Below are 24650 nucleotides of genomic sequence, written 5' to 3' on the forward strand. Positions count from 1 at the left end.
TCCTTACCACATTCCACATGTAATATCAACCTCTTTGTAGGTCATGCTATGTGAATTTCACATATATACAACACCTCGTCATCCACAAATATCAATCTTAAGTCTTTCTCCAAATTACCTCCAGAAATTTAGGTAATGATATGTACTTGTACTGGGTGCATCATACTTCTCACACATTCCTTGTATTTCGAAAAAACTTAGACAATTAGGGTCAACGTCTTCATATGCTATGTTGCCACCTACATATTCTAGGTTTGGGTTCCACAAAAAGTTGCCACCATAATTAATCTCAATAGTGAAATTCAAATTAGCCATCTAGCGGACAAAAGTGTTTGTTTTGTTTTTGGGAGATAACCACATGAGAATGGACCACAAAGTCCACATTTACACATTTTTTTCCTCAATACAAAATGATTCGTAGGGTCCACACAAAACACAACACAGAAAAGGATCAAACCACTAGCAACTTTTAGCTCATTAAACAATGTATAAGTTTTAGCAGTTGAAAATTTCTAACAGTTCCTGATAGAATATGCACATTTAAAAAAATATCTTTATTTTGTATTTGGGAGACAATCGCATGGGAATGGACCTGGATATGTTTGGGGATTTGTCATTATTATGCCACATTGAACATGATTTGGTAGTGGTGGGTGGGGTTATTGTCTCTTATCTTGGTAAAACCAGTGAATTTATATGAACCAGTAAATTCAAAGTAGACTAAATGTTCACTTTTTTATATACGTGGGAGAATATAAAAATTTTGGTGGTAATCAAACATATAAGACTTAGATTTAGGTAGAAACAGCTCTAGTGCTTGACTCTCCAACCTTACCCACAATATGACAAACCATAATAGGGCATGACTTACAATTTCCAATCCAACCTTTACACACACACAGACGCAGACCCAAGAAAATGTATACCACAAATAACATCTACTGAGTCAAATATAGGATCCATGTAACTTGCTTTCATAATAGAAGAAGACCCAATTTCTCAAAAACTTTTTTTTTTTTTTTTTTTTCATTAAGACGCTACACATTAAGATGACAATATCATTCTTGTCTAAACACAAACTCTTCTTAGTTCAAGTTGCCCAAAGCCATCCCCAAACCCAAAGTTCCTCAAGTTTCAGTTCGTAAATCTACTAGAAATTTATGCAAATTCAAAAAAAATTAAGAACCCAAAGATTCAAGAACGTACCTGTGGTTTAACTCGAGATAAAATCTTCAAAATTCTTTACATGGGTTTTGATTGGAATGACAATTGAACTTGATGATGAGAATTTCACGTGTTGATCTTGATGGAGTGGACCAAAATCAAAGAGAGAGGGTGTTTGTTCTAGGGCAAGTTTGGCCATAAGTGGGCAACGTCTTATTAACTAATTAGACCACAAGTGGACAAAGTTCTATTTTTTTAAATCACAGGTAGGTAAAGCGTTTTTCGAGCAAATCACAGGTGGGCAGCTATCATACATAACACTGGAGACAATTTTAATTTTTGGTTGACCTCATATTATTGTTCCACATAAGCTCTTGAGATTTTATACAATTTTACCTCATTATTCTAATATTTTTAATCAAAATTAAATTAAAAATTCTATACTTAAACCTTCTATTAAAATCTTAACACATCATATTCTCTCTTTTTATATATATATATATATATATATATATATATATATAGTTTCATATATAAATACATTTATAATAACTATCATAATTATCCAATTTTATATTTTAAAAAAAAATCATATTAAACTTTTTCCAAAAAAATAAAATTTGATTTGCATGGGAAAAACTACGTGTAGCATTCTCATGTGTCATGTACACCTACTTTAACGCAGGAAAAAAATGAAATCCGTTAGAATTCTGATTTAAAAAAAAAAAAAAATCCGTTATAGATGGAAAAAAAACAAAATGGATCAGAGATCCACCTCTGGTGGGACCCGCCCGACCCGGACCCAATCGGAGCCGCTCTACTCCTCCGTCTTAATCCACGGCGGCGCCGACTCCATCTCCGTCTCCGACCACGAGCAAAACGCACCGTACAAGCGTCGCAAACCACAACAACAACAACACGACATTTACGCTACAATGGTGTATAACGACGACGACGACGACGAAGTCGAAGGCGAAGACGACGATTCGTCTCTACCTCCGCTGCTTAAACGACTCCTCAAGGACTTCGGCGGCGGAACTTCGACCGACTACGACAACGAGTTCTACTACGACGACGACGGCGGCGGCGGCGGCGATGAGGCGAACAAGGCCGAAGATGATTTCGGGACAATGATCGTGAAGAATGACAACAACCGGACCTCTAAGCTGTCGTATAACTACTCGTACAAGCGTCGGAGTTCGTCGAGAGGTCGCGGCGATGGCGGCGGCGAGGATGAGGATGAAAAAGGTGACGGAGAGGGATTCTCGACCTTCGTCGTGGTGAATAAGAGCGAGAGGAGGAAAGGCGGCGAAGGTTCGTCGACGATGGGACTCGCGGTGGCGAGCATGCAAGCGGTTGGGGAATTCGGGCACGGGAAGCAGAGGAAGGGGAGCGGCGCGTTGCCGGCGCCGGCGCAGGGCGGAGAGGAGGGGAGGAGCAGCAGCCTATTGACGAAGTCGTCGAGTTCGATTGCGGAGAGTTTTGTTAACAGGGAAGATGTTTCTACTAAGTATGAATTGCTCAATGAGCTTGGTAAGTAAGAGTTCAATTTTTTTTGATCCTTTTTGTTGCGTATTCGATGTGGAATTTTTGGTTGGTTATGATGTTTGTGGTGTTCAATTGTGTTAATTTTGATGCATAGTTAGTGAATCGTTGAATTGGATTGTAGAATCATGTTAAAAATGGGTTTTTGCTTGAGGTCACTACTGGTTTAGGCAGTGTGCATTTCAATTCTTTTGTGGATTTTGTTGATTATTTGATTTTCATAATGTAATGCTTTTGAGGAATTTTACGCATAATGCAACTGTAAGTGAAGAATGAGTTGATATAAGCTAAGGGAATGAAAGAAAGTGGAGAAAGACTTGCCCCTTGGGCATGAGGATAAACTGCTTAGCCTGTTAAGGGTGAAAAGCCCCTGAATTACCCGATAACTGGTTTTGATGAGTGGGGTTAGTTGCCTGTAGGAGTTTGATTTTGTGAGGATTGTTGTACTGTATGCTTTGTGACGTGCAACTAATCTGAGTAGAATTCTCTTATGTCATAAAAAAAAAAAAGTGGAGAAAGACTTGAAATAACATTAGTAGAAGTAGCAAAAAAGAACATGTTGATTAAGGATGTAACAGAGAAAATGATTTCAAATATGATAGAATGATGAAAAAAAGGCAATTTTTTTTTTTTTGCCATTTGGCCTGATTTTACCAACAATTTCATTATGTTGTAGAAAAACCAAACAATTTCGTTAAGTAGCATCCTAGAGGCTCGAGTTCCACGTGGATTAAAATTCCACATTAGCTCTTGCCACAACATAGAAATCTAGTCTCTAAAACTCGAGTTCTATCAGTAAATTGGAGTTTTAGACACTCAAGATATTACTTAAATAATATGTTTGGTTTTTCTGCTACATAAAGAAATTGTTAGTAAAATCAAGCCAAATGGGAAAAAAATCCATGAAAAAAGAACACATATGGTTGACCCTAATTAGAATGGCAAAAAAGAATGCAAAGGAATAAAGCTTGGTTGTTGTTGTTAAAAATACTGTGATTATGCATTTTCTTCCTTTTCATCGTCTAATAAGATTATTAATTGCTCATTACAAAAAAAAGTTGATATAGGTGAGTTTTGTGTGATTATGCCATTGTGCTGAATGATGTTGGTATTTGGGTATGGCAGGGAAGGGGTCATATGGGGCTGTTTACAGAGCTAGGGATTTAAGAACTTCAGAGCTGGTTGCCATCAAAGCGATATCGTTAAGTGAAGGGGTGTGTTTCTTTCTTGCTCTTTCTTGTGTCTAGTGTTGCATTTAGTTTGAGTTTGGACTTTTTGAAGTGAATTATGATGTTTGCGGTGTTTAGGAGGAGGGATACGAAGAAATCTGTGGTGAGATTGAGATGTTGCAGCAGTGTAGTCATCCCAATGTTGTGCGCTACTTGGGGAGTTACCAAGGAGAAGATTGTCTTTGGGTAGGAAACAAAGAGTTTGATTTATTTACTTGTGAAATGAATTGCATAGTTTGAGACTACTAATTTTAGCATCTTGGCAGATAGTTATGGAATATTGTGGCGGTGGAAGTGTTTCTGACTTGATGTACGTTACTGAAGAGCCTTTGGAGGAGTTTCAAATAGCATTTATCTGTAGGGAAACATTGAAGGTATGGTTGACATTGGTTGGTTTGAATTTGAAAATTGTTGAGAATAATCAATTTTAAATATTATGCCTATTTTATAAAATCTTGCTAATTTTTGTGCTAGAAAACTTAAGTTGGACACTCTTTTTGCCATTGTTTATGTGAAGTAAATGCTTCCTTGCCTACCATCTGATTTATAATTAATCTGTTGGTAAGCAAAAAAATTTATTCTGTTGGTCGAACCTTTTGTTTTATTTATTTATTTATCTATTTATTGTATTATTTTTATATGTAGGGTCTTGCTTATTTGCACTCAATTTTCAAGGTCCATAGAGATATTAAGGGTGGAAATATTTTGTTAACAGAACAAGGCGATGTCAAATTGGGTGAGTAAACTTCATATAGTATTGCCACTTTCATGTCTATTTACATCTAAAACATGTCTTGTTATAGGGATTCATGAATCCTACATTTTATTCCTATTTAATGTTGTTGATACTTGTTTTGTTATATAAGATTACCATATACCTATATTTGGAAAAAAAAAAAAAGGCCAACGAGCTTTAGCTCAACTAGCATCTCCTACCTTAAATTTTAGTTGAAGTGTGAGATATTGGGTTTCAAGTCCTATTGGGTGCGTAACTTACCAATATTAAAAAGTTACATATGCAAATCTTATTGCCATAGCCAAGTTACCGTAGTAAATTTTGAGAATCACCTCTATTAAGTAATGGCAACCCTTGCCTTTGATGCTTATATAAACATGATGTCTTTCCTGATGTGAGCTAATTAAAAAGAAACAACTGTTGTTCTCATTAAAATGTGGTTTAAACTTTCCTTAAAAGGCTATTTGGCCTAGAGCTATGAAGGGAAATTGAATGATGGATGATTTACCAAGTCTTAAATATGTGCTGGTGTTTCAAATCATAGGTAATCTTGACTGAGAGCAAATTTTTTTGATGGTAATGAGTGGTGCTTAATAATTTATATTTGAAAATGCTTGAAACGTAATGTTCGATCTCTCTTCAACTTAAAGGAGATGACAAAAAGAAAACACTGGAGAGGTTTTTCCACTGTTTAGGTGAAAATATTTAGTCCAAAGCTAGTTTTAGATTTGCAAATGGCAGTTAGAGAAAAATGACTGCCTAGAAAGGTTCATGGAATAGGTTTCTCAGATCACCAGATCCCTTCAATCTTGAAGTTTTCACAATGAGTAATGTGGTCACTTGACTATATGATATGATACAAGGTACATTTTGATTGGCAAGATATACATGCACTTATTGGATCTTGAACATAAGAACTCACCCACCACCCCATTACCGTGGGAAGCGGAAACACCACTTGAGGTAGACCTCATTGGCAGGATATTATACAACGTTAGGCATAGGGTGAAAATATTACGATGTAAAATTTTGGTTGGTTTTGGGATTTCAACCATGGTTATAGAAGTAGATGGAACAAGTTGTTGTATTGGAAAAACCGTAAATTAGTCATTGTTTTGCTCTCATATCTCTAATGGACATGACAAGATAAAATTCATTCAAACTGCAGTCCATGCTGTTTGAATGGGTGTTTTCTCATATACGTGGATGAAGACTGGGTTGGTTCAACTGGCCTCAGGCATGAGCGGCCGTTTAGAGAAGTTAGGTACAAAACCATCAGATTAGTCTTTTCTTTTTATTTCCATACAATTTTGCTTACCTTACCATTCATAAACAATGACTTGCAAAGCTGATACATAGGTTAGATTGAATAAAATATTGCGAGAGTATAACATTTACATGTTTATCACCATATAAAAAATACACACACACACACACACACACGCATTTGATTTCTTTACTATTCATACTTTAAAAATAATTACAAAACTTGAGTCTGACCATTAAACTGAAGGTTGAACTGGCTATTTATTTCACCTGCTTTGTGTCTGGGTTGATGTTTGATACTGTTCTGATAACTATTTCTTTCAGCCTTTATTTCTCTGGTCTGCTTTGTGTTCTTTTGGCATAACGCAGTTTTTTTTTTTTAATGTACATTTTTCTTACTTATAAAAAAAAAAAAAAAAACTATTTCTTTCAGCCTTTAGTGCCTGAGCATGCATTTGTCAATTAATTTGTATGTTGATAGATTAGTAGAGGATTCATCATCGAATCAACTCTGCACAACAAAGCTTTCAAATTTTACTTAAGTCTTGCTATGGTAAAATCTAGCTGATGCCCTTGAAATTATTTCATATCCTGCATGCTGTATGAAGCTGATTTTTCTGATTTGAATGGAAGATTTCTGGTGATGCAAGTGATGAAAAACACAGATTCGTAACAGACGATGAAAAGGGTTTGAGAAGGATTTCTTGGTGAAATTTATTTTTTTGGTCTTTTCCCCCTCTTTTTTAATTAGATTGGACACTGAGTCTTATGCAAATGTTTATAAATTGAGCTTTCTTTCTCTCATTCTGGTCTTTGTTTAGAGGTTAAAAAATATAGCCTTTCCTTTTAACAGAAGACTGATTCACCATCTGGTGAAATTTTGAAATATGAGCAGGTGATTTTGGGGTTGCAGCTCAGCTTACAAGGACCATGTCAAAACGCAACACGGTACAATGTTTGTTTGACTTAACTGTAGATACTGTTGTCAGCACCCTTTTTTTTGCCTCCATTTTCTCCCTTCTGTTATATGCTACCTTTGAATTTATGTTTTATGAGCCTGAAGTTGCCCCTAGTTCACTTGGAGTTCCTTGGTGATGCCTAGGTGATTTGGTATCCTTTGATTAGAAGACTCAGATAAATGCATAGGAAAGGTTCTATGATAAATGTGAGTTATCAATATTCAACTTGCTACTTCCCCTGGAGATGTTAGAAAGCAGAGAGTACAAGAGATCATTTTTTTACGTGGTGAAATCTTTCAATTGCAAGTGCAGTTCACCAGGGAATGGAAAGATTGAAGTATAACAAACAGCAAGTTATTGAACTAAAATGAATATTTTAACTTGTGCTTCAGATCACCTACTGCTTCCATCTTATTTGAATGTTAGTTATGCTAAATAAATTCTAATTAATAGTGACAAAGTGAGTGTGATGACATCTACAATAGCTGATGAATTCTGCATCAGCTTGTGCACCATTGAGAAATAAAAAAAGCTACTTTACTATTGACATTAATAGATCAATCATTGGTGTGTTAGCAAATAAACTATATATATATGTGTGTGTATATATATATATATATATATATATATATATTATCCACTTGTGGTTAGGGCCAATTGCCCTTTTCACACACACACACACACACACACACATATTATCCACTTGTGGTTTGGGCCAATTGCCCTTTTCACATGTGGTTTGAAAAATATCACTTTGTCCACTTGAGGTTAACTCTATTAGTAGCCGTAATCCACCTCTGTACCTACAATTTAAAACACTGATTTAAGCCTTCTCTCCATTTCTTAGTTCCGCTATGCATTCTATGGTGCATTTGGAAGGAACGGAATCGGAGAACTTTTGAGGACTTGAATAGCTCCGGTGATCAGATACTTGCGTCTTTGAGTGGGACTCTTTTTGATTGGTCTCGGGCATGGGGACTCACGACTAGTGATTCCCTCGCTGCTTTTCTTAGCTCTCTTGCTCCTTTGTAATTTTATTTTTGTTGTCCTGGTTTCTTTTTTGTTTTCTGTCTGTTTTTATTCTTGTATTTCCTCGGTCTGCTCTATGTTTTTCTTGCATAGAGTAGCCGTTCGTATATATATCATTTTTACTTATCAAAAAAAGAAGAAAAAAAAGAAGTCACATTTCTTAATTATGTTGGGTCTCATATGATAAGGGATTTCAATGAAACTTGAATCTGAGAAAATCTCATACTATTGTTTTCCCTTCATTGGACCCAAAACTCCACAAACACAAACCCATCTCACACAAACCAACACAAAACCACTATCAACCACCAATCAAACCTACAAATCCAATACCTAAATCACCATGAGCCACCAATGTCTGCCCAAGCCATGTATACCAACGTCTCTATAACAAAAAAAAAGCGACCAAAGCTTACTCAAAGCTCACCAAAGCCACCATAATTTCCTGTTAGTCATGGCTGTCCCCTCAATTCCTCCACAAAAAAACCAACCTGCCTCCTTCCTTATAATCCACTCAACATGACCTAAACTTGAAAGAGATAAGATGAGGAAGGAAAGGAAGAAGAGAGAGAGAAAAGAAAAGTGAGCAACAATGAGAGAAAAAGAAAGTGGGAACGTTTGGAGAAGAAGACAAAGGGGGCAAAGAAAAGAAAAGAAAGAAAAAAATAAAGGTCAAATGGTGTAGAGATTTTGATTTCTTGTATCTTAGAAATCAAAAAAGTTATTGTGTCCTTAGAAATCAATTGGCTGCTGTAAATTAAAGTCAAAAGATTCTCTTTTGTGGCGAATGTCAGAAGATGGTGTAATTTCAATAATTTTCCTCTGTGAAGAGTACCTAACCAAGAAAGATATCTGAAATCTTTAGGAGTAACATTGACAATATACTGCTTTTGAGGCCTCTCCAGTCTTAGGGGGGTCTGGGTGGGAAAAAAAAATTGTTTTATGTTACCAATTACCTTCCTAACTGCAGCTGGCATTAAGTTAACAGTTTTTGATATGTAAGTTTGGCCCCTAGGGGTGGGGAATGGGGGACTCAAACTGGTAAATTTTGCTTCATGAAGTGTGGTACTCAGGCAATTGTGTTACCCATTAGGGTAAAATTAACAGTTTTGGTGAATTGATAAAGAAAATTTATTTGTAAGTGATCTGATTTTTAAGCAGCTGGCTTTTGTTAAAGGTATCTAGTCATTGATCCTGCTATGTTCCATTGAGGGATTATTAGTTTGCATCTATTTTAGTGCTTATTCTGTTGTTAATATTGTTGCTATATTTTTCTTATGTATTACTCTTTGTCTGTGCTTGATAATTGGAAATTATTTTCACTATCTTTTATCTTGTTCTCAGTTCATTGGCACTCCACATTGGATGGCTCCAGAAGTTATTCAGGAAAGTCGCTATGATGGCAAGGTATCAAATTTTTGGTCTTAATGGATTTTTTTTTTTTTTTGAGCCTCTCTTCTTATTTCTTTGCCCACTAACATACTTTCATCACCGGATTACTCATTCTTCTTTAACAAAACACTGAAATACCTCAAAAAGAATGCCAAAATTTATTAAAGTTCCTTGGACTTTTTGATGAAGCAATAAATAATTCTCTTGTGGGAAAATGGGCCATGGAAAATAATACTAGAAACAAAAGCAGAATTTGTATTGGTATAAACCATATAAATATAATATTGCTTATTATTGTCAAAAGCTGGAATGCAGATGCTTTTTAGGACAGAGATATTATTTTATTTTCAATTAAGCAACGTGTAGGTATTGGTCTAAGTAATATCTACAGGATGCTTTCCATGCATTTTAGTTTTGATATGTTGCTGGTTCCTTAGTACACTACCTGTGTGCTATGGTTCCCTGTATGTTCTTGTTTTTCAACAAAGTATTATTATTTATCAAAAACATGTAGGTATTGGTCCAAGTAATTTTCTAGAGCATATTACATGCCTGGACCTCGTGGTTCAATGTTTTGTTAAGAGGTGGGTTAATGCATGTTACTAAAAAAATATATATTTATTGTAAAAGGCATTGAAAAACACACAAAAATTCATCAAACGTATGCACATGCAGAAAAAAGTGGAAAGATTGCTACATCCTAAATTGCAAGAGAATTTGTGAAAACACAAATTTGAACAAGGTTATGTACTAAGAGAAAAAAATGTCCTGAGAGAAGTGGAAGTATCAAATTATATAGGAGCATTAAACATATGGAATGGGTTTGAAAATATGGCTATGTTGGGAAGTCATTGATTGTTAAAAGATGCCATTACATTAAAAGATGATATCTCAGTTTATTTTTTGATAAATAGGATAAGAAATTCTATTTAAAAAGCTCAAAAAAAGGGCACTACCCTTGTACATAGGATGTATACAAAGTAGAACCCAGAAAAAATAATCTAAAATCCAATTTATCAAGGAAAGCCCAAAAAATCTGATGTATCTAAAAACTGACATCATGTTCCCACATATATAAGGATCGTAGACAGAAACTTCAGTTGAGTAACTGATACTTCCTGTTCTTTGAATGTCCATGTGTTCCTCTCTCTTCAAATACACCACATTAGACACATAGAAATGATCTTCCAAATCTCTAAACTTTATTTTTTACCAAATGGACCTTTCCTGCTGGCCAAAACTTCAAGAACAGCCCTTGGTATTATGCAACACACCCTGAACAAGCACGAAATAAGAGACCACAGTTCTCTCTCAACTTCGCAATGAAGAAAAAGATGATCTACTAACTCCCCATCAGATTGCATAAACAACATCAATCCATAATAATACCTCTTTTCCTCAGATTATCAGTTGTTATTATTTTACTCTTTCTCACTACCCAATCAAAGAATGCCACATGAGGTGTGCAGTGAACATGCCAAGTTGATTTCCAGGGAATTTTTTTCCACATCCCTCTTCTGAAAATCGTATAATAAGCTTTAACCTTAAATCCATGATTTTTTAGAAAATGCGCAGCTTAACTTATCTTTACAGCCCTGTAGGGCTTCCCTGAATTAGGATCTTCAAAGAAAAGATTTACATATTCTAACACCTAATCTTGAATTGGTTGTAAGAAAAGAGGGAACCCAATGCACACTGCTAATTGAAACATCCATGTAATCCGTCATATTGGCATCTTTATTTCTTGCCATCATGAAGAGCTCCAGTTATGTGTTCTTTAAATGTATCATCCCCAGTTCCCCGCACCCGCAGTCATGCCAAAAACAGACCCTTGTGCCATACCCTACCTCGAATCAAATATATCTTAAAAGTAGTCCACCCATGCTGAATATGCTTCCAAGGCTCACACCATGAGAACCCCACCACCCACACCAACCCTGAGAACTTCCATGTTTCAAATCTATCACTTTTTGGCTTTTCGCCATAGAGAATCCGTCTCCACCATGTACCGCCATAACCATTTCACAAGAAGGGTTTGGTTAAAAGTCCACAATTTTCTAATCCCCGAGCATCCTTGTTGGATAGGTTTACAAATGGAATTCCAATTGACCAAGTGGAACTTAGCTTCCCCCATACCTCCCCATAATTTTTTTATAAAAATTTTCTCCATTACATTTGCCACTCCGGCAGGTAAAAGAAAAGGCAAAATGAAATAAGTGGGAAGGCTTGAAAGCATTCTCTTAATCAGAGTGAACCTCCCCCCTTGGATAAGTAAAATATTTTTCCATCCTGGTAGCCTTTTTTTCTTTCTCTTTAAAACACCATCACAAATAGCTTGTGCCTTCAAGTGAGCCCTGATTGGAAGTCCCAAATATTTCATCGGCAGATATGACACTTTGCAACCAAGAATGTCAGTTGGCACATATGTGTGGAAGCTGGCCCACCAGAACAAGCTCTGACTTGCACAAATTTACCTTCAAGCCTAAGACAGCTTCAAAACATAATAAGATGAACTGGAAGAACCTATGCTGGTTAGGATCTGCATCACAGAAGATTAGTGTATCATCTGCAAATAGAAGATGGGAATTTGCTGCTTGGTCTTTTTTGTTTCTTTTCTCTTTTTCCTTTTCTTTTAAATCTTGGTGTGCTCTGTGCTTTTCATGAATAGAGCAACCTTCCTGAATATATATCATTCTTACTTATAAAAAAAAAAAAAAAAAAAGAAGATGGGAAATCTTCAGAGCAGCATTACTCGCTGTATATGAAGAATAGCCCCCATCAATTGCCTTGGCCAGCAACCTATTTAAAGCTTCCATGACAAGGACAAATACAAGTGGACAATGGGGATCCTCCTGCCTTAAACCACTAGTGCTGGAAAGAAACCACTAGGACTGCCGTTCACCAGCACAGAAAAGCAGAGTGGGAAAAAAGAAGAAGCAATCCAGGACCTTCCTTTTTCACCACAGCTGCACCTTCCCAGCATATATAGAAGGAAGCACAATTGACATGATTCGTAAGCTTTTTCTATGTCTAATTTGCATAACACCCAAGGAGACCCATCCTCTAATCTGTTATCTAAACACTTGCTGACTATATGGATGGAATTGCATTGGTAATGTTGAAAGGACACATTTTTATCATGTGCTAATGTTGAATAAATTGTAGTTATAATGGCTAGCTGAAAAAGGAATCTAAAAGTTGGGATGATAACTATAATAATTTGAAGTTAAGGTCTGCGCGTCATAGGAATAAATATATATGGATGGCTACCCAAGTAAAACTTTGGGTGTTTAGGAGTACCCATCCAAATATATCCATTCCTATGATGTGCAGACCTTAAATAGTTATCATAATTTGGATGGTGGATATGTTTATTACTTATAAATGTTGGATATGTTACTTATATATTTGAATGGTGGATATGTTTATCACTTATAAATGATGTAATTGAACCTTTTGTAACTCTTAAATCCATGGTACAATTATACATTCCTCTTTTCAGGTGGATGTATGGGCTCTTGGTGTGTCTGCAATTGAAATGGCAGAGGTGAGAGGACATTTCTAGATCTGAAAATGTACTTTCTTAGAACTCTATTCAAATGGGTGTTGGCATTATGAAGTTTCTCATTCTCTAAGAGTTTATTATTCAATGTACTTTTAGAAAGTTTAGTATGATGTACATTTAGCATACTTCCTGTGTACTTGATGTATTTCTAGTTGTTCCTATAAAAATTATTACTCATATTAAAAAAAAATAAAAGTGTTCCAAGTGCATATTTTATTCTACAATTACCTGGAAAAATATGAAAGCTCTGCAATCTTTTAAAGTTTTAGCTATAAGCTGCTTGCAATTGGACCTTTTTTTTTGGGAGAAGGGGGGATGGGGGGAGGGGGGGGGGGGGTTGGTGTAACAAAGTTTTTTAATAAGTAATAAAGAATTAAGAAAGCTCTAAAGATAGAGCAAATGATGTAGAGTTCCCACCTAGTTGGGAGTTATAATAAGCTTAGAAAGAAACTCATGATGTTGGGTTGATTGATGGCTTTATCGCCATCCTATTTTGAGTATGTACTAAACAAAGAAATATGGGATTAACTCTTGTGAGAAAAAAAGAAATTTTGTGTTGAATGGTTACTATTGTTGGTCTGTTTCTTCTTGAGATTCACTTCAGCATGTTTCTTGAGATCTCATGATCTTATTCTCTTTTCCTCTATTTTTCAGGGACTTCCTCCTAGATCAGAAGTTCATCCAATGAGGGTTAGTTTCACAATTTTAACTTCTATTATAATTTATACTGTAATTTATATATTCAAATGTCACACTTTAATCCATGTTTGCATATCAGTCTCCTTGGAATGTGGCTGTTATTTGATGATGTATTGTGCTATCATTATGATGCATTCAGTGCTTTCATTAGTGTAGGACATCATAAAAAATGAATGCAACTGGGAGGTGGTCTGATGCAGGGTATTTCAAATAGCTGCAGATACTTGTAGTTTATCACAAAAACCAGTAGCTACATTTAACTAAGTCAGCAGCTAAGTTCAGCAGCATTCTACTGGTTCAATGCCAGCAGCCATCTTACTCCTCTTGTAACTAATTAGTTAGTTAGTCAGATGATTGCTTTAGCATTGGCCAATAGGATTTAGACACTTGTTGATCATTTAGAAGGCTGCCAATGCCAAAGAACTAGTATAAGTACCAGAATTTAAACACTTTGTAAATCAGATTTGCTATATGACTGAAAATTAGCCTTGAGCGCTTTTCTTTAAGATCCTTGTGTTCTTTGCAAAGGTGCCTAACGACCTATCAATTTGTTTTAAGCAACTCAAATCTCATTTAGTGCTAACCGCCATTCTATATCCTTTGTTACTTCCTTAATTGACATGTCATTTCCTTTAATTTTTGGTATTCCTCTTCCTTTTTTCGTTCCATTAAGTTGAATAAACTTGCTCCTTCTCATTGATGCTTTAGTCTTTCTCCTCTGAACATGACCTAATCATCTCAAGTGACTCTTCCTCATCTTTCATCAAAAGGAGACACCCCAATCTATAAATGAACTTCATTGTTTCAAACCTTGTCTTTTCGTTCATTTCTACTTATCCATCTTAACATTCTCATTTTAGTTGCATTCAGTTAATAGGTATTTTATGACCACACATCACTCTTGATGCACTTTTATACTTCATCTACCCACTCTTATTCTATGATTTACATAGGACTAAGAGTTATACTTTTTAGATACTGTCTAATGAACTCAATGAAACCCCAATAAGACTCGTGAGAGCTTCTTGAAAACCCTACACCTAGATTAAAGGGAGTGAGACTATGAAACATACTTTTTTGGTAAGTAATTTCTTTAAAAAAGAGCAAAAAGGGTGCATCCCCTTTTTGCTAATGAATGTCTAGACAGTAGATTGAAGGCTGGTATGCCAGGACTACTCTACAAATTAGATGTTGAAAAGGCTTTTGATCATGTAAATTGAGGTTTTCTTATGAAGTTGCTAGAGTGTAGTGGGTTCCCTAATAAGTGGAGGTGATGGATTTCATTTTGTCTATCTACGGTTCGATTCTCAATTTTGATTAATGGTTCTCCATGTGGGTTTTTCGAGAGTTCTAGAGGGTTGAGACAAGGCGACCCTTTGTCTCCTTTGCTGTTTGTCTTAGTCATGGAAGGCCTTGGAAGAATGTTAGACAAAGTTGTACACGAAGGTCGCTTGTCAAGCTTTCGTGTGGGTAATTTAGAGGGAAGATCTTTAGTGGTGTCTCATCTCCTCTTTGCTGATGACACCCTAAATTTCTGTGATGCCGATCTTGATCAGCTTCTAATTTTCCGTATGGTGCTTATTTGGTTTGAGGCGAGCACTGGTCTAAAAATAAACTTGGGCAAGTTAGAATTGGTTCCTGTTGGTGTGGTGCATAATATAGAGTTATTGTTGTCTGTTCTTGGCTGCAAGCAAGGTATCCTTCCTATGAAATACTTGGGTCTTCCTGGGTGCTAAATTCAAGGATAAGACAATATGAAACCCGATTCTAGAGAAGATGGAAAAGAGATTAGCGGGTTGGAAACGTTTGTATTTATCCAAGGGAGGTAGAATTACTTTAATTAAAAGCACTCTTATCAAATTTACCTACTTATTTTTTAGAGCATCAACGTTGGTTTATCCTAATTCTATCCTATTTTACCATCCAAAAAGCTACTTTATTATTTATACCATACCATTTTTCAACATACCCAACATCCAAACTTTTATTCTTCTATTCTACTCTTTAAAATAATATATCTACCCAATAAATTAATATATCCCATTCTCTCCCATCTCTCTCCTCTCTCTAATTTTTAACTCTCTTCCTCTGTCTCTCTTCCATTGAAACCACCACCACCTCCACCGTCCAAAAAGCTACAAAACTCAAACAAACCACCCCTGCTTCACTGCCCATCACCCACCACCGCCAAAACAAAACCCACAAATGACCAACAAAAACCCAGCAAAATCAAACCCATAATGAACAACTCAGCACCATAAATGAACAAAACCCATAAACCGATCTCTGCGCCGATCTCCACACCTAACGCCAAACGCTGATCTCCACATCCCATGATCTCCATGCCCAACAACGATCTCCATGTCCCACGCCCAACGCCGATCTCTACGCCCAACGCCAATCACCACACCACACCCAAACACTGATCTCTGCTCCAAACCCTAAATGCCGATCTCCACACTACCACATTGATCTACAACAAGAGAGAGAAGAGAAATAATGAGTGGGTGGTGGCTTGCCATGGCTGGTGACAGTGGGTCAAGCCATGGTGTGGTGGCTATGGGGTTGAGTCTGAAGAGAACAGAGCAGAATGAGAGAGAGAAGGAAGATAGAGACAAGAAAAGAAATAATGAGGGAGAGAGGAGAGAGACAATTAAAAAATAATTTTTAGAAATACAATTGAGCTACAGTAGCATCTTATTAATAAGATGCTTTTAATAAGATGCTACTATAGCTCAATTGTAAATTTTTTTACAATTCTGAATGTTTACAAGTTCTAATGCTGGGTGATTTTTGGCTCTAAGGCTAAATAATCCTTACATTTCCCATTTCCCATTTCCACTGGGGATGCTCTTATCGCTGTTTCCTATCCCTATTGCTATGGCTAATAGAATTGAAAAAATTCAGCGAAATTTCTTATGGGGGGTCTAGGGAGGACAAAATGTGTTGGAAAACAAATAGAAGTAAGGGGTTTATGGTTAAAGATTATTATAGTCTTCTAGCGGGTTCTATTGATTGTTGTTGGCCATGGAAAAGCATTTGGCAACAGAAGATCCTTGCTCGAGTAGCTTTCTTTGTCTGGACTGCTGCTTTGGGAAAATGCTTGACAGTTGACAATTTGAGAAAAAGAAAGATTTGTATATTGGATTGGTGTTATATGTGTAAGTGTAATGGTGAATCGGTTGACCGTCTTTTTCTTCATTGTCTGATTGCTAGGAATTTGTGGTCTATGATTTTTGGTCTATTTGGAGTCAGTTTGGTTATGCCACAATTAGTTGTCGGGCTACTAGCTTGCTTGCTAGGCTGGTTTGGTCGTCATCGAAATGAGAATATATGGAGAATCATTCCCCATTGCTTAATGTGGTGTCTTTGGAAGGGAAGAAATAACAGATGTTTTGAAGATATTGAGAGATCCATACCTGACCTTAAGCTGTTTTTCTTTAGAACCTTATTGGATTGGCTGTCTGTTTTGCAAAACCAATCATTCTCCTCTTTTCATTTTTCTTGATTCTTGTAATTTTTATTCTTGATTGTTGACTCCTGTATACTCCCTGTGTACTAGGGTGTCCTTTTTTTGATATCAATAAAGTTTATTACTTATTAAAAAAAAGGGTGCATCCCCTAGTACATGGGAACTACACAAAAGAAGAGCCTAAAATAAAAGAGAGACCAAATTAAGGTTGGATACACTGACATATACTGACAAGAAACCGTGGACTTGGCAGATACAGTTCTGCTAATGCACAAAAGAAGTTTTATAACTATCATACAGAAGACTCACATTAAAAACTGATTTAATGCTTGACTCCTTGAAACTGGATTTTCAAAATTAGGTAAGCTTTGTCTCCACCAAATTTTGTATGTTGGCCTTTTTTTTTTTTATAATAATAAACTTCATTGAAAATTAATATTAGGGAAAATAAAAACAAGGCACACAGGCAGTGTGCTAAAAGCCAAAAAAAAAAAAAAAACTAAAACGGAATGAAAGTATAAAAATCCATCATATCAGAAAGAGAAATGAAATTAACCACATCCGAAGCATTTGCCCATTCAAACTAAGTTTGAAAGAAAAAGAGCTTCAACTCATGAATCGACCTTTCATCCCCTTCAAAATACGTGTTTTCCCTTCCCTCCATATGACCCTTATAAGACAATGGGGGATCATACTCCAAAGCACCTTAGTTTTGGGTCTGTGAAACTTCTGTGACCAACTAGCTATAAGTTCCACCACACTATTCTGTATGTTGGCCCTTGTAACTGGATCTCCAAAATTAAGTTAGACTTGTCTCCATCAGATGTTGAATGTTGGCTCTACACACTTCTAATTGTCATTGTCACCAAGCAGAAAGCATACTTCTAATTGTCAAAACTGGAGTCTTTCTTAAAGATTTGGTTTGATACACTCTCTGTGTGTTTGATATTTTTTTCCTCTTTTCATGAAGTTATCTTCACTTCTCAAAGAAAGGAAACAAATAGTCAAAAATGGAATAAGCAACTGGATCCTTTTTCACATGGCTGGCTGCACAAGTTTCTATCTCATCTTTATTATGTACTTGAACACTCAGTTATAGCAATTTCTTGAAACGACAGAATTGGTGATAGAATTGGTTCATGAATAATGTTGGGGTTTGTTACTTTAGATCACTGAAACCAGATTCTGTGTGTTTTCCACATTACACGGCTCCTTTAATAACTTACTGTCAGTAACTGGTCTTTACAGTTTAAGAATAATGTTATTTTCTAACTTGCTTGCTGATGCACGATGGATAATAAGTGAACCTGTGGCATCTATTCTGTCTTATGCAGTGATGAGGAAATATATATTGACTTATTTGTTTTCTGTTGATAGGTTTTATTCATGATATCCAGTGAGCCAGCTCCAATGCTTGAGGATAAAGAAAAATGGTTTGGTTTTAAGTCTATTAAATTCACATATTCTGTAACAGTAATTGTCAGTGCTAACTTGCAAGTTTAGAAACACCTATGTGAATACAAATTGCAAAGCATTAGAAGAAAAAACACTTCTTACTCTTAAATATGAAATTAAGTGCACCTAAATTGCAAAAAATGCACACCTTTTTTTGCCTAGCATTTAGAGCCAATATTCTTTTTTAATTAAGAAATTATGTAATTTAATTGAAAATAATGGCCGGATCTAAAACCAATTATAGTATACTATTGATTAGTTATACCAATTCTTTTCTTACTGTCTAATATACCAAACACAATTATGTTTACCTTGATGTATCTAAAACTCTGGGATTTGGTTGAGAAGAAGACACCAAAAGTTCAAGGGACCTTTTTTTTGGGGGTGGTGGGGGGTAAAGGAGCTGCTTATAATTTTTTTTATTGGTAAGTTACACATGCTTAGTGGGTCTTGAATCCATGATCTCACCGTCCATTATATTATTATGGGATTTGGAAGCTTGTTGGCTTTTAAAATTTTGTTGGCTTTTTTTTTTTTTTGGGTGGCAAAAAATCCAAAAAATGTATACAAGAACAAAAGGGACATGCCATTTAAAACAGAATAGTGTGCTCATCTAGTAGACCCAAAGAATGACACATGCAAAATGTGCACTTTATTTTGATCATGCATGTGCTTGTGTTTTGTGCCTAGAAGCCCTAGCCTCGACAAGGCCTTTGTGCTTGAGTGCACCTAATAAAAATACTGTGTGCTTGACCATGAATCTTTCTTATCTCTATATTATCCTTTAAATTTGGTCGGCACTTGTATGATAAAATATTATGTTAATCCTGTATAATCCTTATTCAATCACCTTTGGTCACGTGGTGGATTTAGGGTTTTAATGGAAAAGAGGAAGGGTCTTGATTTTGGTGTATGGAAGAAGGAAAAAAGAGCTGAGTGGTTAGGTATCTACAGGTTAGCTTAAGAGTTGTGTTTGTTCCAGGAATCTTATCAAGGTCAGGAAACAGTGGGTGAGAGAGAGGCAGTGGTCTTCCTGTCCTGCAGCAACATAGAGAAGAATTTATGTTGGTCATCTCTATGATATCTTTTTTAGACATGTTAAGAGCTCATGCTTATAACTTCCCAAAATTTTGAGAATATATGTAGTTGCTTCAACCTCGTCTATAGTGGGGCTACATGACTATCTTGACCCTTCAGTGGATATATATTTTTTTTTGTGTGTAATGGCTTGCTAGAAGCCTTGCTAAGGTAAGGGTGGGTGAAGTCAAACCTTCTTTGCTTCCATTTTCCTTGAAAAGAAATATTCATGCATTAAAACTCAATATAAGTACAAAAGTAATCATTTAACATTATTCCGAAACCATATATAAAATACATGAATCAACATAATAAGTATGATAATGCTCTCTAATAATGTTATAAATATGCAAAATGAAGCTGTTTTCACTAGCATTTGGTCTCTAATCTCACTACTAACCTAAATTCAACTTGAATCAAGTTCAGTAGTGCTTTTAAGTAATTCTTTGTAAATGTAGCAGCTAACTCAACGAAGTTGTGTTCCTATTATGATTCTTGAAGCTTTGAGTTTTGTAATTTACATTGCTGCTTCTGGCTGGAGCAATTCAAGCTGTGGTTTTTATGTTCTACTTCAAGCTCTAGCAAGAAGTTTCTGAATTCATAGTGGTTCTTTTAACTTCCATTGCATACATGCCCAAATCTTTCTGGTCTTAGTTATGACATTTCTCACTTAAACCATGATAAAAATGTATCTCCTTTGGCAGGTCTCTTTTGTTCCATGATTTTGTTGCAAAGTGCCTAACAAAAGAACCTCGTCAACGCCCTACTGCATCTGAGATGTTGAAAGTATGTTAAGTAACATGTCTATATGTATGATAAAAAAATCACATTATGGAAAAAATTTGGTGCATTAAAGTTAAATGTTACTCGTACTCCTCTGTTCTTGCAAGTTAAAATAATAGTAGAGCTTAAGTATTTCCTCATAGTAATTTCTATGCTGAGTAAGTAATCCAGATATTGTTTATATTGTTTCTGTTTTGTCATGCACATGTATCTTGTTTGGTTTTGATACATAAGGCTTGGATGTTAATGATTTAATGCCTCAGTTGTGTAGAAGAATTTTACAATATTTCACCACAATTTGTTCAGAGTAGGCTATAGAATGTAATCTATTTATGACTAGAAGAAGATTGATGTAGCATTACTAGCATTGTGTATGGGCTAATGTTCCATAGAGCTATGAGATCTTGTACATTTCTTTTGCCATGTAGCATTGATGATTAAGAAATTGTTTTGTGCATATTTTGTTAAGTTCACACGTGTTCATTCTGACTTGAGCTATGTTTTCTATATTTATAACATAGCACAAATTCATCGAGAAATGCAAATTTGGACCCTCTGCAATGTTGCCAAAGATTGAAAAGGCGAAGGAATTTCGGGCCTCCATGGCTTTTCAAGCACAAAATCTTGCTCCAACTTTGCCTGGAGATAGTGTATGTTGAAATTTCGCAATTGTAGTGTCTACCCCAATCCATTCATCCCTCTCTTCCTCCTTCTGTTCCAACCCCCTCCTCCCGGGGTGTCTCCTTTTACAAGATAGTTTTTATTCATCTTGTTTTACTGTTTTGAATTTGAAATAGCCACTGGAAGCTCCAAATCGGAATGATGATTATGGAGATACTGTTCCATCAAGGCCTTATAATATTGGGCTTCAAGTTGCAAATGAAGTACTTGCACCTAGCACTTTGAGGAAACAGCACATATCAGATGGTACAGAACTTGGTGGAGAAGGTATGCATGTCTTACATCTTATGTCATAATGCACATATTCTAGTCTGACTTTAGACTATGATTCAAGCAGTGAAACTAAGTTTTGTCAGAATATCTTCAGAAAATTAATTGGCTGATTGGTTTTGATTCAGTTGGGCATTCATGGTAGTGAACATCATCATCAACTTGAATATAACCATTTGGGAGTAAATGAAAAATGTGAACCTAATTTATGAATCAAACTCATCATATAAAACTCACACACACATTTATGAAGGAATGTTAAGAAACATATTCTGATACCAGTAGAAAGCTAAGAGATTTTCATGTTTGGATTACATTTTTTAGATTGTCTGCATAAAGCATTGATCATAAGTAATTGGTAGCCAGTGGGTTATAACATCTTGCTGGATAATAGTGTTTTTACCTTAGCATTATGTCTTCTGATGTATGTGAACTCCATGTATGACAGGTAATTTTGGCACTGTAATAGTTCATGGGGGAGATGAGATAGATAAAATGTCCACTCAGATGCTATTGTCCAGTGCTACAGAATCCTCACCTGCTCTTGAACATGTTGAAAACCTTTCTGCTAGTGGCATGGGAACTGAATCAGCTGCACCCCAGTACTCTCCTCACTATTTATATCTGATGTTAATTTAGGCACCTATATCTGGATTTGTTATCCCTCCCTTTTCTTTTTAAAGTTGCATTTCAGGCTATTACATAAATGATTATTTTTTAGGATATATAGTTGCAGACAGTGGTTTTGCAAATATCATCAAAGTTGATTTGAATTTGCTAAAAAAAGAAACTTTTGTGTTTACAGTATATATGGTTGTAGACTGATTTTGCAAATTTCCTAAAATGTGGTTAGTTTATAGTTTATTACGTTATGCAAATGCTCTTAATATATACCTCTGCTAAACTGTCATCCTTTGATGTTAATTCTTTGTTATGTGGTACTTAAAATTGTGGTTTTCATTTTCAATTTGAAAAGTGTGTTTTTGAACGTTCAAGGGTACACCAAATTTATTGGGATAATTTTTCAGGGTGGAGAATATAAGAGGCATTGATGTTAACAATACATTGGTTGGAGAATCAAATTCTGTTACACAGACCATACGGGCATCTTCTGACTTTGTATCTAGCTCTACTGAACAGATCCTCAAGACAAAAGGTATTAGTCATGAGAAACTTGGGGGTGGCAGTAGTATAAGAAGTAGCACATTGAAGAATGATACAGTTCGCCGGAAAGCTTTTGCATTGCAGGATAAGGTAATATTTGAACTAAATTCTATATTAACCAAATGATAAGTGAGGTGTACTTGTATACTGCCTACTGCTTTGGAAGTAAACAATTAAAAGGCCACTCAGAATTATTTTAAGATACAGGATTATAAATGTTTGAACTTTTGCAGAGATTCAAATGTTCAGTTATTATGAACATTAGATTTGGATTATTCGCATATTGAAATGTAGACCATGGGTAGCTTAGGATTTATTGACTTGAAATTCAGGATGGCTTACTTCTTTTTGTTTGTAATATCATTTGTTTGTCACATAGCTTACTTTTCATGCAGTTGGATTCTGGTCTTTTGTTTTACTTATTCCCATTTTGCTCTTTTTCACTTTTTTTAGGAGCCTCAGAAAATGCTTATTTCTGTGGCTGAAAGTTGGGGCCTGCTAACCTATGTTTCAATGTCTATGTCATTTGCAGCTTTGGTCCATATATGCAGCTGGTAATACAGTACCAATTCCATTCTTGAGGGCCACTGATATATCCCCCATTGCTCTCTTGTCGGACAATGTTCTTGGAGGTATGCAGCGGGACAAAAGTGCAACTGTAGCCGTTGAGGCATTGAAGGAGCTCTTTACTGGTGATGGACAGTCTAAAAAGGGCCGAAGAGGACAAAATGAGGTTAAAATTGTGTGTGTGTGTGTGTGTGCCATTTGATATGGGTTTCTTATCTGTTTGATGTGCTGCAGATGCCCCTTCCTCCAAGCGTGTACCAGAGACTCACTTCAAGTTCAACCCTATTGAATTTGGCACAGGCTTTAGCATACCACAAAATGTAGGGCTTCTTTACTTGTCCAATTATGGGGTTATTTTTTTCGCCCATCTGAAAATATTGACCTCACATAAATGTCTACTTTCTTGTTGGGGTATATTGTTTGATTTCTCTCCTGATATTAATTTGCAGGTGTTATGAAGATATGCCACTCCAGGAGTTGCAAGCAGCACAGGAGCAACAGACCATTCAAAATCTGTGTGATACACTTAGAACTATTCTGCGGTTGTAGGTTGGCATTTTTATTTATTTATATAGATACGATATATTTCAAACCTACTATGTCTGCTCCATGATGATTTCTCCTTATTGTAAGGCCATGACACCAATTGATTTTTGGTGTAAGCATTTAATGCTGTCTTATGTAATTTTTGATTTGTTTCTTCATCTATCCAGTTTTGTTTAAGTTGGAAAGGCAAAGGCAAAGGGTGTAGTTGTAGCCTGCAATTATTGCCGCATTTTTTATTTATTTTAAAATTCTTAAGTAGGGCTTTAGCTTTACCCAATTTGTAAATTATCAAATGCCTTCTCATCTCTAATCAAATGTAATTATTTATTGAAATATTTGTCATGAAGTCCTGAAGAACACGTTCTTCTATGATTGAAAACTCCTGTTCATTACCATAAAAAAAGAAAAAGAATAAGAAAACTCTTGTTCATTTCCCATCAATATATACCAAAATTGACCTGACCCTAACGCTGGAGACGGGGTTTTAGTTTTTTTGGAAATATGTATAAGTGAAAAAGTGTGTGAAAATACGTGTAATATTGTTTAAAAATTGAAAACTGTTGTTTAAGTTGTGGTTCCAAATCTCGGATAAGGCTGAAATGTATTTTTTGTTTTCTAAATTTTAAAAGTAGTTTTTTATATTAATTTTTTTTTAATCTTTTCGTCACCTTCCATTAAACTTATTTCAAGTCATCTATAGATTATTTCTAATCTTTCAATGAAAAATAGAGTAATTGATTATTTAGGTTATTTTTTGCTCTTTTTTTTTTTGTTGAATTTATTATTTATTTTCTTATTACTATAATGATACATTGTAATTAGTGTATTATAAAGAAAAACTCAAAGTCTGCTTCTTGTGACAAATTAAACCTTGGTTTTTCAATGTAATCTTCTATACTCCTATTTAAGAGGTTTCTCTTGTTTGAACTTTTACTTTTGGATATTCATTATATTCCTATCTCACTTACTTACAAGTTTCCAACTAACAAGGATAAATATGTAAAAAAACCAACTATTCCATCATAAAATTTGTAGATGCTCATTTTTTAGA

At 35.5% G+C, this 24650-nt stretch overlaps 1 protein-coding gene across 1 annotated transcript; it reads left to right on the plus strand.

Annotated features, from left to right (window-relative positions):
• Window positions 1–1881: 1881 nt before the first annotated feature.
• Window positions 1882–23738, plus strand: LOC142629369 (serine/threonine-protein kinase 1-like). The gene is made up of 18 exons (XM_075803350.1): window positions 1882–2697; window positions 3835–3923; window positions 4017–4124; window positions 4205–4312; window positions 4584–4674; window positions 6836–6888; window positions 9273–9335; window positions 12823–12867; window positions 13540–13575; window positions 18434–18489; window positions 20293–20374; window positions 20893–21021; window positions 21169–21319; window positions 21771–21924; window positions 22351–22576; window positions 23019–23219; window positions 23288–23373; window positions 23503–23738. Exons 1-18 carry the CDS (start codon window positions 1923–1925, stop codon window positions 23600–23602), a joined length of 2553 nt encoding a protein of 850 aa, XP_075659465.1. The 5' UTR covers window positions 1882–1922; the 3' UTR covers window positions 23603–23738.
• The last annotated feature ends 912 nt before the right edge of the window (window positions 23739–24650 follow it).

Source organism: Castanea sativa, chromosome 3 (genome assembly GCF_040712315.1).
Source record: "Castanea sativa cultivar Marrone di Chiusa Pesio chromosome 3, ASM4071231v1".
Taxonomy (NCBI): Eukaryota; Viridiplantae; Streptophyta; class Magnoliopsida; order Fagales; family Fagaceae; genus Castanea; species Castanea sativa.